Genomic DNA, 14,314 nt, shown 5'->3' with positions numbered 1-14,314 from the left:
AGCATGTGTACAAAAGACATCTTAGCTGGAATCATTCTGTGTACAGGTGGCATTTACAAAACATTAAATAAATGGATTTTCAAAGACATTCCTGAAAGAAAAATCTGAAAAAACATTTAAATCATTTTTATTAAGAAATTCTCACAAGTTGCTACTGTTAGTAATGTTATTTATATATCATAAAATACAATCTATATAAAGCTCATATCGACATCAGATATTAATGTGCTTCTATTTTATTGAACGAAAAAGTCACAAACATCTAATGACCGCTAGAGGGCGCAATACGACCATTCACTCTCTGCCTTTGATAAAGTTAATTTTACATCGGAAATTAATGTAATTATTGTAATACAAATGGTTAAATATAAATCCAATTGATTGAAATGAGAAATTCATTATTGTATTAATACATTATAAAACTTTCTATGATGTAATTATAACAACTGGCGTTTCAGTCCAGAAAGATTTAGAAATTTGTCGACATCTTTGTAAAAGATTTAATGTCACTTTCACACTTCTTTACACACAGGTTTTTTTGCGTATCTATATATAATATTATTATAGATTCATACATAAATAAATGCGTGCATCTAAGTATAAGTTATTGACATTTACAGCCAACTACAAATACTTATATATTTACATTTTTATATACATCTAAATGTACATGAAAAATGTTCAATTATGCATTAATATTCAAATGTTTTCCTATATTCGGTAAATATTCTCATTTTTAGTATATTCTTTAAAAAAAAAACGAAGTAATTATATTTTATTTATGTAATGTATTCAAAATTTGTATATAAATAAAAAAATGTAAATTATCTGTTTTAATGATCTTTGCATGTCCTGTGCAGTGACTTTCTGAACCGCAGCTGCCTGTCAATCAAACACATAAACGCTCGCGCACGCAGGCACGCACATGCGCGCGTCCCCTGCTCTGATCACTGAGTGAGCGCGAGGTTGAATTGAAGTCTTGTCTGTTGTCTGTGAGCGGCTAAACGATGAACAGAGAGATTATATACTAACAGCGTCTGTTTGGACAGGTAAGACATTTCTTTGTGTTTGTCTAAGTTGTTAGTTTGCTTTAGTTATTAGTCGTGTGGTGTTTTGTCGCGCGTTTTTGTTGTTGTTGCGTCGGTGCGTGAAAACAACTTTCAGGTCTCAGAGGAAGTCCGATAAAGTCACGATTTAAGAAACGACTAATTTGATTTAAACAGCATAAATGACATCTAAACGTTCCCACGTGAAATTAACGTAATAGCTTACTTTAGTATTTACTATGGTAAAATTCTTACGTACTATAGTATTGTATTAAGTATACTACAATGTTTACTACAGTTTATTAAGTCACTCTAGTTAATACTACAGAATAAAATAGTACACATTGTCAAAGTGTAATATAGTCTACTACAGCATACTATGCAGTTTACTAAAGTAATACATAAGTATACTACTATTAGTATTTTTGTGTGTTGCCAGCACCAGCAAATAAACGTCTAAATGAAGTTTATTTTGTAAAATATGTAACTTTTATTTTGGGAAACAATATACTGTATCACTTTGAGGGCTCACTGCAAACTTTTTCACTTTCCAATTATTGGTCTAAAGTATTTCAGTCTAGTGTGGTTAACACTAACCTACTAATAGCTAGTCCTTTTAGTACAATATATAATTTTAACCAATGGGACCTGGTGGCTGCATTGAAATGTCCACAGTATGTAAATGTTTTTTTTTGTTTACAACTCAAGCTTTAACTTTTCAAATGTGATGATAAAAAACTGGTCCTTCTCATGCTGTCATGTTAAAACCTTGAACTTCAAACGTACAGGATGCATTGTGGTGACCAATCTACTTCCTCACCTTGTTTCAGAGCCTGGGGTGTGGCCCACGTTCCTTTCCACTTTGGTTACTTGGCCCCAAGTGTTTTTGTGTTTTATGTAATATAAAACACTACGCCTCTCAAATGCTTGTATATGATGTGAGGGTTGCCAGAAGTCTGTGGATTAGATATGACTTGAGATAATTGTTTTCAAATGCGTTTAAGTGGGCCAATGGAAAGCCATGTGTTCTGTGAATCCCATCAGATGAACCACAATCACACCAGCTGCTTCACATGTGTGTCACAGAAAATGCCATGTGGTGTACTGTGTGTCAGAGACACGGATAGACTCCAAGCCTCGAGTTTTATCGAAGGTGGAAGCTGTATTACATTTGAACGCAGACTGTTGATTGACATTGCGTGTGATACTTACTCAGTTTGATGATGTGTCGCAGCAGTCGGATGTCGTCTAATAATAGATGGACCATTTTTTAGGTGCTTTTTTGTTGTTGCATCTAGAGCAGTGTGGTTTGAATGTGGTCTCTTTCTGTAGTTTTGTTGTTTTGCTTTATTGGGCCTTTGATTCTTCATTATAATCATTTTCATCGCTGATTGAAGTTAACACCTTCAATGTGCTAAGAAATATTTTCATATCTGGACATTAATTACTCATCTGTACGTCATGCTTGATTTGTACAACGCTGTTATTTTAGTGCACCACAAAGTTTCACATAGTTATTCAGGGTTTCCCGCAGAAAATGTGTTAGTTAAGGTGGTAGTGTTTATAGAGGCGGGGGCTTACGCGTTATGATGAAAATTTAAATATTTTTATTTAAAACACTCAAATAAAACTTAATTTTGAAGAAACTATGACAGAAAATGAACACATACTAGATTATAAATTAATTAAATGTTTTTACCTCTAACAGGAATAGCTGCGTGATGAAGTGAAACTAAAGGGTTAATAAACACAAACTGATGCAGATGTTGTAGAACGTCTGCCGAACGATGATAGATTGTAAAAACTGATTATGTCCCACTATTAATTACATTATCTTAAAGGAGTTTAACTACTGTAGCATGTAAATAATGCACATAAATAAAGTGAGCAAGAGCGCTCAACAATTATATCAAACAGGCACGTGAAATCTAGCTAGCAGGTTGCTCAAACAACAAATTCACCAGCTAACTTACTTTAAATTTGCAAGAACTATAGACAAATACAATAACAGGCTTAAACAAACCCAAAACATAAGTCCACTTACAGTTCTCACGGATGTGTTTTTATCAACTGGCTATCCTCGAGACATGATGGACCACGTCTTTCATTTCGGCCGTGTGGCGTGCGTGCGCTCTCGTGGTGTGAGGTGCGTCCGTGCTATTCTCCGAGATGTTTAATCAACTGGCTAGTTATCCTTCAGACAGTGACGGTCCGGACCACGTCTTTTCTTATTTCGACCGTGTGGCGCACGTGCCCGCTTGCGGTGTGAAGAGCGTCCGCGCTATTTTCCGAAATGCACTTGATGGCCTCTTTTTTTGAAAGACCTAGTTCAGGCGGTAGAGTTTCCCAGCTTAGGCGGGCCGCCCGAACTGAAAATTTATTGAGCAGTAAGTAAAAATTTCTCTGAAGCTATTCTGCAACAGTTTCGGGTGAGGAACAGACAACCTGATCTAAAAAAAAACTGTACATATTTTATGAGTTGACTAATTCGTATCAATCATACGAAGTTTATCGTGCAAAATCGTACGATCTTCATGAAAAAAACAACAACGAAACCTAACCCCAATGTCAATGGTCACGTGTTACATATATGAAACGCACATTTGCAAACCATTTTAAACAATAAACTGACACAAAGGCTTAGTTGTATGTCGTATGATACTAATTAATGTCGGAACGGTGCTCTTTCTCCACACTTGTTAACACTGGGGCGTAGTTTTGATACGTCATCCGTGACCTCTTGATGTGATGACGTATTACGTGAGGTTGCGCTGGCGCGTCACAGGACTGGAGGAAGACGATAAGTTGTGGTTTAAAAGTGTATGAATTCTCGTGAGAGAGCCTTGGAACGGACCAAAAACCGAGTGGTTATTCCGATCACTTCTCGTCCAGTGCCCTGCATCTGAAATCGCATACTGTGACTGTACAGTATGTACTAAATTAGATTAATTACCGACCGTTAAAACATTTGCCGGAAGTAGTAGGCTACTTTTTCACCTACTTTTTATTCCAAAAACTATGAATTCGGAAAAACTACTCGCCTCGCCTACTGTATAGTATGTAGTTCGGTCGTTAATTTTTTTTATCTGATCATCTGGTTAACTGAAAAGAACCGACTCAAAGATTCGTTCACAGCGGCGCTCAGGAGAACAGCTTGATAGTGGGAAGAAGAATATAAGAAGAAGATATTGATTGATTGATTGATTGATAAATGCTTGACGGTTCTTTAAAATATTTTTTTTGTGTTCAGAGCAAAAAAATAGCAGCATGTTGGTTGTCAAGAACAAAAGTGAGCAAATAATAGCAGCATTTTCGTTCTTTGTGTGAACTTTTCCTTAACCTTTCGAAAACGCTTGTCAGAAAAGTCAGCCTTTGGAAAGCCTCCAGCTGGTGTACTGCCAGTTTTAATCTACAGTAAGTGAAGATGACGATAACACGGTAAAGGTTGTGACATTAAGAGCTTTAATATCCTTTAAAAACACCTCTCTTTAAGTATTCAGAATGAAGAAGTCCAGTTGAGTTTTCCCTGGGGAGAAGTCCGAGTACATTGGGTTCATGGGAAATGAGCTGTGCTAATTTAAGAGAGCATCAGTATTGTGGCTGATTTGCTGGATTTAGCCAAGAAACAATGAGCAAGTTTTTCATTGTTTTTGCTGTCCATTTTACATATAGTGTAGTCCAGTGGTCTTGGGCACCAGTCTGTGAGTTGCCCGCTTAAGCACATTTGTATTAATAGCCTTAATTTTAATATTTATTTATTACATATAATATTAGCTTAGCTTCTTTAGGTATGTTAACATTTTAAATAATTATAAAACATATCTGGTTTAAGCACCATGGTATCCAAGTCAGAGATATCACAACTGCATGTCAGTGTCCTAGTAACCATTACATCATGTGTTTTTACCATGGAGGTGAGATTTCCGTTTTGGCTTCATGCACTCAAAAAAAAAAAAAATGCTTGTTGGGTTGTAATTTAACCTGTGCTTGGTTGTTTTGACTCATTGTTCGGTTAATTTAACCCAACGTCTGGGGTTGACTCTTTATGACCTTACGCTGGGTTGAAAGTAACCCAGCATTTTTGGAGTGTAACTTTTGCATGGGAAGGGAAGTGAAAGCCTGATGTGAAACTTTGATACTTCAGTCATTTATTTATTTCATACCGCCCATTTTTTTTTTTAAAGCGTACTGGCTTCGCTTTACTATTTCACTCTAGTACTACATCATACATCCTCCATGTTTTCATGCGACCGACCAGTTTGTTTATTCACCTATGATAATTTTATTTACTTGGGTGTTTACAATTTAACAATTTACAATTTAACCATGAGCAAAACATTTATCAGTACCTATATGTTTTTCAGTATGTTTATATTTTTACTAGGGATGCACCGATACCACTTTTTTGGAATACGAGTACTTGCATTTCAGTACTTGCCGATACCGATACCGAGTACTTAATAAAAAAGCATGATTTAAATTTTCAGGTACCTGTAACAGCTTTAGTCATATAATTTAACAAAAAAACAAAGGACTAGTTTTCCAGTTTGTTGTAAACTCTGCCTCTTTGGACAACACAAGAGGCATTAACCCCTTACACGCCGCTCAAACATAGACATTTCTCAGACCGTGGTATCGATTCCAGGTATCGGGGGACTTTTAACGAGTACGAGTACTTTAGAAAATGTGGTATCGAGGCCGATACCAGTATCGGTATCGGTATCGGTGCATCCCTACTTTTTACCTTTTCAATTTGCCGTTTTGTGTATATGTCTTGCATGTATACATATTTCCTTAGATGCTCGGTGCTGAAACCGTGCTTGACGTTGGAGGAAAATCATGATTTAAATGAACCCAAACAGGGCTCCAGACTAACATTTGAGAGAGGTGGCACTGGTGGTGTAAACTTAAGTAAAGAAATCACATTCTTGTGCTATAATTACTACTTGAGGGTGGCCGAGGGAAACGAAAAATTTGAAAAATTTGAACTTTGGCGGAAAAACGTGCCGCGTTAAGCAATCAGGAGCTTGCTCTAGTAGTGACGTGATTACAGAAAGCGAGCGGAGTCGTAGGAGCCCCTTCCATGATGCGAATTTTCGTGTGAATGTCTCGACGACTACAGTTTTACGCGCGAATGAAGCGAGTAAACTCAAAATGTTCAAGCGGCAAACTAGACGCGAATTTGACGCCTCAAACGCGGCTGGTGTGAACCCACACTTAGGCTTTCATTGATAAAACAAAACCGGCTGATCTCATAATATTAGTTTGCAGCAATTTAAACCCGTCAATTCTCCTGCTTGCCTTAAAACGAAAGCAGTGGTACTCGCCCACAGTCTCCACAGACCACCCCTCAAAGTAATCAGGACAGAAGTGTTCAAAAGTGGACAAAAGAGACAGATTTAGAGGTGTGATACGCAACTGAGATATGATAGAAAGGCGGGAGAGGTTTCGGCAACGGGAGAGTGACTGGATGCGCTGTAGACGTAATCGCCTGCGCATTATGTTAAAATATTTACATTTACAATTCGCAGTCGCGCCAGTGCGACCTTTAATAAAAAGTAGTTGCATAGGCAGGAAAAATACTCGCAGTCTGGAGCCCTGCCAAAGCTGTCCATAAAACGTGGACATTTGCTTTTCTCTTCAAACTCTCTTCTCAGCTGTTTGCATTGCCCAGCAGGTGCTGCTGTGTTGGGTATGATTGGCTAATGTCAGAAATACCATCTGAACTGACCACAGATCAGTGTTTAAAGTTTCTCTTCATCAGCACCTTTTCATTGGCCTGTCGCTGCCGACCTGTGATTATTAGGAAGCACCCAAATCTGTATTGCTATGGATCAACATCACAGAGCATTTCTTCCAGGATTTAAATAAAAAAATAAAATGCAATCAATCAATATATCAATCAATGTAAAGTAAAAGATTTTAGTTGAACAGTAGCTTTACAGGTTGGTTTGCTAAGAATTGCACCAAAGGTCTTGTGTGAAACCTCAAAGACAAATGGCTGTATCTGTTTGTGCTTTAGCTAAGATCTGTGGTTGTCTTCTGTCTATTTTGTATCGTGAGAAAATGAAAACACAATTGTGCAAACCCTATTGGCCATCTTTTATTAGAGCAGTGTGAAAGCATTATCATAATACAGGTGCTGGTCATATAATTAGAATATCATCAAGAAGTTGATTTATTTCATTAATTCCATTCAAAAAGTGAAACTTGTATATTTTATTTATTCATTACACACAGACTGATATATTTCAACTGTTTATTTATTTTCATATTGATGATTATAAGTGACAACTAAGGAAATCCCAAATTTAATATTTTAGAAAATGGGAATATTCTGAAAAGGTTCAATTTTGAAGACACCTGGTGCCACACTATTATCAGCTGATTACCTCAAAACACCTGCAAAGGCCTTTAAATGGTCTCTCAGTCTAATTATGAAGGCTACACAATCATGTGGAAGACTGTTGACTTGACAGTTGTCCAAAAGTTGACCACTAACACCTTGGCACAAGGAGGGCAAGACAAAAAAGTCATTGCAAAAGAGGCTGACTGTTCAAAGAGCTATGTGTCCAAGCACATTAATAGAGAGGCGAAGGGAAAGAAAAGATGTGGTAGAAAAAAGTGTACAAGCAATAGGGATAACCGCACCCTGGAGTGGATTGTAAAACAAAACCCATTCAAAAATAAGGGGGAGATTCACAAAGAGTGGACTGCAGCTGGAGCCACTCTTGAACAACAGACAACGTCAGAAGAGTCTCACTTCGGGACTGCTGCTGAGTGGTCCAAAGTTATGTTCTCTGATTAAAGTAAATTTTGCATTTCTTTTGGAAATCATGGTCCCAGAATCTTGAGGAAGAGAGAAGAGGCAACAATCCACGTTGATTGAGGTCCAGGGTAAAGTTTCCATAGTCAGTGATGAGCTGGGGTGCCATGTCATCTGCTGGTGTTGGTCCAGTGTGTTTTTTGAGGTCCAAGGTCAACGCAGCTGTATACCAGGACTAGAGGTTGACCGATATGGCTTTTTCTCTGGCCGATGCCGATTTTTAGAAATCAGGGCAGTCGATGGCCGATATGTTTGCCCAATTTTCTATATGTACATAATAATCAAAATGTTCTCATCATTAGCAGATATTTTACATGTAAAAATGTCACTATTTAAGTCTATTTAAGAAAAAATTATGACTGGTCTTTCTGAAGAGTTTTACAACCTCCTCTGCACCATGCATTTATCAGACACAGATATTACCTGACACTCTGCTGTCATCATCTTTGATTAGTTTTTTTACAATGGCTTTTATTGCTTTGTAGGATAAAATCCTTATTTCGTAGACCTGATCAATTATTTATTCATCATAAAGTTAACATAGTAAATGTCAATGTTTTTTAGTTGAGACTGTTATTTAGGGCAAATCTTTCTAAATGCATTTACATTCTCATTTCTGAGGCGCTATAAGTGACTGATGTGCTGACAGTGACGTCTTGTGAGTTTAGTGTTGGGACAGATCTGTTGTTTCAACCGTTCATTCAAACGAATCCGTTCAAAGACAGTCTAAAGAAAGAAAGCGTGCACGTGCGGCTCTGCTCTCTCTGTCACGCAAACAAAGATCATCATCACTCATTAATCACATGAAATGAGCCTAATCTTTGCACGGACAGTGCACCACGAGACATAAGCCCTTCGTGCTGTTGTACTGGCTGCTTAATTCGCCTGATCCCGCCATCGTTTACTTAAGCTGTTTGTGAACAAGGCACGGCTGCACACACATGGGAGCGATCTGCTTGCAGCAAGAGGCGGCGTCACGAGTTCTACAACAACGCTTAGGTGCCCGCAGATGCGCCTGCCTATTAATCGTCCTAATTTTGCAGCAAAATCGGCCAAAGCCGATTTTTTTAAATATGCCAAAAATCGGCCAATTAATCGGCCGGCCGATAAATCGGTCGACCTCTAACCAGGACGTTTTAAAGCACTTCATGCTTCCTGCTTCTGACCAACTTTATGGAGATGCAGATTGCCCCTATATGGTTCTACATGGAGGGCTCCAGACTGCCCCCAAATGGTGGCATTTTGCCCCTGAAATTTGAGGGTGTGCCACTGAATTTTACATCCAGTCGCACATGTGCAACCAGTAAATTTGACCTTTTTTTCCAAAAGTGCACTATAAAATGTGTCACTGAATTTGAAAAAAACACATTGTACTTTCTGCATCTATCATTAAAGTATTTATTAGTTATACAGTGGAAATTAGTAGAAATGTGAGTATTTGGTTAGCATGTTGATTTACGGTGTGTGCCCCTAAATTTTCTGGTTGCGCCCCTAAAATGTTCAGTTGGGGGCCACTGTGCTCCTAGTGAAAAAAGTTAGTCTGGAGCCCTGACATGGGTGCTTCACCGGTGCTAAATGGCACTAAAAATGGTTCTTCTATGATTACGGGCAAAGAACCACTTTTGGTCCTATATAGCACCGTTTGTTTTTAGAGTGAGCTTTTTCTCAGAGTCTGTTGTAGGCTAAAATCCACTGCGATAAGATTTTCATTTGAAATTCTGTCAGATGTTTTGAGGCACGGTAGCCTCTTTTACACAGTAATTTCAGTAAATTACCATGAATTTACTAGGGGTGTAAATTGGACATTTCGATGCGATACAATATTTTTTTTCACTAGTGATGTGATATTTGGCAATACATCAAACACTTCTTCGATGCAATTACGATTCAATTCAAATAATTTATCAATATTTTATATTACGTGCTTAGTTGAGCTGTTACATTTTTAATAACTTATGTGCGACTAATGTTGCTTTCCTGGCATTTGTGTGTCAGTTTTTGATAGGGATGCACCGATAGGATTTTTTTGGGCCGATACCGATTTAAACACTTGTATACAATACTATACAGTTGGTCTATTAGCTAGTTTATTTCTGCATCAAATTATTTTTACTGAACATGGATTTTATCTAATTAACATTCAACTGACCAAGCTAATAAGAGAGGCACAAATTCAGCTAAAACAAATATAATAAGACAGCATGACAACCTTCAAAGGTGGTTTTTGCTATTCAGCATTTATTTTATTAACAATATTAACTTTTTTTTTACATATAATGGATTTCTTTATGCAGTTAATTAATAAACAATCGGTATCGGCCTTTCTCGTGCTATTGCCGATATGCCGATGGTTTTAAATTCATCAAAAATCGGCCGATAAATATCGGCGGCCGATACATCGGTGCATCACTAGTTTTTGACAAGTCTTGACTATCATATAGTCTGACTTTAATGACTGCCGAGATCCCACAGTGTGACTGGCTTATATCTGGGATCATGTTTTGACAATTTGATAAAAGATTGACGATTGTACGGTGTGTACTGTACATGGATTTTGTCTGGGTATCTGTGAATATCTAAATCTGTACACCAAAATGAAATCGGCTTCGATAGGGGTAGCACCCACAAATAGTGGCAATATTTCGAAAAAAAATTCCTTGTATAAGTATCGATGCAAATTCTGTTTTATTTTCAAACAACTAAATGTTTTTTTTTATTTCAATAAAGCCTCTTATCAATAATACAGTATACTTGGTTATATATAAAAACCACAAATGTAACTACATTTTTTATTTTAAACACTTAAATGTCTCACATTTTTTGATCCAGTGATTTTTACTCCCTATGCTCCCAGATGAGACTGCAGTATGTAAGTCTGATGAATAAATTATGCTTACATCCTTGACCTGTTTTCCTTGGTCAACCCTTAGCAAACGTTGAATTTCACAAAGAAATTTTGCTTTAAAGAAGCTGTGACAGACATGCAGGCGATGTTGACTCGATCTGTAAACAAGTGATTTGCAACACTTTGTTTGTTATGACAGCACATTTGGCTTCTCAATAGGATGGTGGCTGAAGCATTGGGATTTTCTATTTTCTTTACCATGGAAACAACCTATTCATCTGTACAACCAAAGTTGTACATGTTGGATAATAACTTAAAAGGAGAAGTTAAAAGGGAAAGGGATTCAGTTTGTGTGATCTGCCAGTGTTTTTCGTTGGACAGGTGGGTAAACAACAGAAAGCATGTTTCTCAGCACAGCAGTTGTCTGGTGATCTGTCGACTCTTGTGGTTTGAATTGCACCTGTCCACAGTGAATGTGAACTACAGACCTCATCTGTTTTTAACACATGGTAGCCGGCATCAACTGAGACATTCCTGCAAAGACTGTTATTGCTTCCACCCCAAATCCTATTGCCACAAACTATTTTACAAGTGGCATAACTTTTTGTTCACGGTAGAGGTCTTCACGGGTCCACTTAGATCCGAAAACCCGAGGTCCGACCCGAGACCCGATCGGGTTCGGGTCTAAAAGTTTCACATGTGCCTCGGACACGGGTCGGGTACAATAATAGCGGCATCGGGTCTCGGGTAATTTAAAAATGAATGTATTTTTTCTTAACGGACCCGAGAAGACCCGAACTCTCTCGCCTGTGTGCAACAATGTCCTTTTCAAACCTCTCATCTGTTTGCCATGAGCGCTTGCGACATTGTGTGGTTGTCGGAAGGTTCATTTTGGTTGAGACATACATGTCAGTCAATTATAAATGTACATTTTAGCGGTTACGTTGGTGTCGTCGTCAGATAACAAAGTAAAACGAATGGAGCAGCTCGCCAAATTGGTTGCAAGGCCACCGGAGTTTCTTTCTGTCTGACTGCTGCGTGTGGGTCTGCAGAATACACACACGTCAGTGCTGTTTACATTCGGTTCCAGTCGGGTTAAAAAAAAAATTCACTAGTTCGGGACGGACTCGGGTCTAATTTTCTCGGGTTTGTCTCGGGTCGGGTCTTTCTTTAAAAAAATTTTTATTTATGCACGTCGGGTTCGGGTATGAAGTGATTCGGGTCATTTCGGGTCGGGTACATTTCTTTGGACCCGAGAAGACCTCTAGTTCACGGTTCATTCAAGTCCTCTCCAAATTTCTCTAGATTATACCAGTTTGAAATGGCAAAATTTCCAAAAGGAAATATAGGGAATTGAACCAACAGGGATAAAATCAGATGAGATGTGGCCTCTTTATAATCAACGGGGACTTGTGGTTAAGAAATAAGAAGGCCTGATGACATTCAGCACTTAGAGGACTTTGCTGAAAAATCGTAATAACACATTTCTGTTTTTAATCATACTAAATAAGCAACCCCATCTCATGGTTGAATGTCTAAAGTAAATCTCAGGGTAAATGAATGAATGTTGTCATTTTGATAAATATTTGATAAAATGATTATAAATACTTCAGGTCATTTTCATGTGTTTTAGCCTTGCAGTTGGACCAGTAGAGATTTTTGCTTATAGTTTTTTGTTTCTGATTTAGGTTTTGAAATGAAGAAGGACATCGATACACTCATATTGGAAGAACGGGCTGAGATCATTGCAAAATATGAGAAGGCAAGTCACAGATATGCTGCACTTTGCCAACATCTGCATTTCTTCTATCGACCTAAGTGGTGATCTTTGGTCCAGTCAATAATAAAAGAGAGAAACAATACCTATGAGACAGCAACTTTGTCCATATTTGAAGGATTAGTTTACCCAAATATGCAAATTATCTCATAATTTACTAATTTACATTTTTTACCACTAGGCCATTGGTGTAAATTGCTGGCATGTAAAAGCTTTGAGAGATCGAGAGAAAAGTTGAGTCCGAATAAAAGCTGTCCGCTTCAGTGGAGCTCATTTTGTTGTCATTTGTGTTTAGACAGATCACAGCTGGATGTCTTACACACATTGCTGCTAAACACAGACACTGACTACAGTCAGGATGGAAATTCTCAGCGCTCCTCAAATACTTTAACAGCTTATCACAAGAAGCTCGGCAAACTTATCTAAAGTAGAGAGGAAAATATATCTGAAGTGAATTTTAGATTGTGGACTTTAATCAACTTAACGTTTCTGGCTTTTATTTTGGAGATTTGTATTGTACACAATAGAAATTGTGATGTTTTCGTTGACTTTCTATTTGAATGAGTTCATCTAAAAATTTATTTTATGAGTATTTACACGTCTTTATGCTGCAAACTCAGAATTATTCAGACTGGATCAAATGATGTGCCGCCATATTTGATTTCAGCTCTGTATACATGAGTCGATCATTGATTTGATTTGATAGTCAGTAGCCATTTAAATTTCGGTCGAGTCATCATACAAAGTAGAGATGCACCAATATATCGGCAAATAATCTGTATCGGACGATAAAAGCACTTTTTCACGCTATCGGCCCAATAGTCATTGTTAATGTATCCTGTCAATCAAAAGAAAACAGGAAAATGCAATGAATTTGCACTCTGTGTATAGAAAATGTAAAGAAACTTAATGTTTAGTATTAATGGTCATGATATAATTATATAACAGAAAATATAATCTTAGAATTAAGTTAACGAACCAATCTGAATAGAGTGGCGCAGGGATTACACATTTTTGTAGGCTAACCCGGAAGTTAGCGGGACACTGGTTTCCTCACAAAAAAGCCCATTCATTTTTCCCATAGACTTCTGTGTTTACTTACAAGTCATTCACTTCACAGATGAATACAACTTTTACCTCCTAAGTAGGGATGCTTAACGATTAATCGCGATTAATAAATGTACACACATGCAAGTATATGTTTTAGAAATGTTTACATGTGTATATACATTTGTATATTTATGTATAATTTATATTATATATAAATATAAATACTCAATATATACTTTTTTTCTTAAAATTATACATGAATGTGTTCATATTTATATATATACATATTTATTATACACAGTTTACACACATATGTGATGTAAACAAAAACTTTTATTCTGCTAACGATTAATCACGATTAATTGTTTAGCATCCCTACTCCTAAGACCCGAGCTTTGGTTCGCATTTTACAGATTTCTACCAGCTATTTTGAGGTTAGGAAGAACCAATAAATATAATAACCAAATGTTTTTCTAAGAACATGAAGCAGTGTATTTGTCCATGTTTGTGTACAACAGGTTCCAGTTACACAGAATTAAGTATTATGGTGCAAACATCGAAAAAATTTGGTGTCCACATATGTAGACGACGTCCAGGTCTGATGTTGCGTTTACACCAGTCGTGGTAGAGGCAGCAAAAACGCGCTATTTGCGCGTAGTTGGACACTTGAACATTTGAGTTCACTCGCTTCATTCGCGCGTGAAATTCTAGCCATTTGAGAAATTCACGCGGAAATTCGCGTCATGGGAGGGGTTTCTGCGATTCTGCTG

At 37.4% G+C, this 14,314-nt stretch overlaps 1 protein-coding gene across 1 annotated transcript in view; it reads left to right on the top strand.

The window, feature by feature from the left end:
- The first annotated feature begins 918 nt into the window (after nucleotides 1-918).
- LOC135781631 (USP6 N-terminal-like protein) overlaps nucleotides 919-14,314 on the top strand; it is a 32,272-nt gene continuing 18,876 nt past the window's right edge. The window contains exons 1-2 of the mRNA XM_065292239.2: nucleotides 919-1,049; nucleotides 12,406-12,479. Coding sequence (XP_065148311.1) covers nucleotides 12,414-12,479 — 66 coding nt within the window. The 5' untranslated portion in view covers nucleotides 919-1,049; nucleotides 12,406-12,413. The remainder of the gene's footprint in view (nucleotides 1,050-12,405; nucleotides 12,480-14,314) is intronic.

This window comes from Paramisgurnus dabryanus, chromosome 23, assembly GCF_030506205.2.
Source record: "Paramisgurnus dabryanus chromosome 23, PD_genome_1.1, whole genome shotgun sequence".
NCBI lineage: Eukaryota > Metazoa > Chordata > Actinopteri > Cypriniformes > Cobitidae > Paramisgurnus > Paramisgurnus dabryanus.
This window is presented reverse-complemented; position numbering and strand designations above follow the sequence as displayed.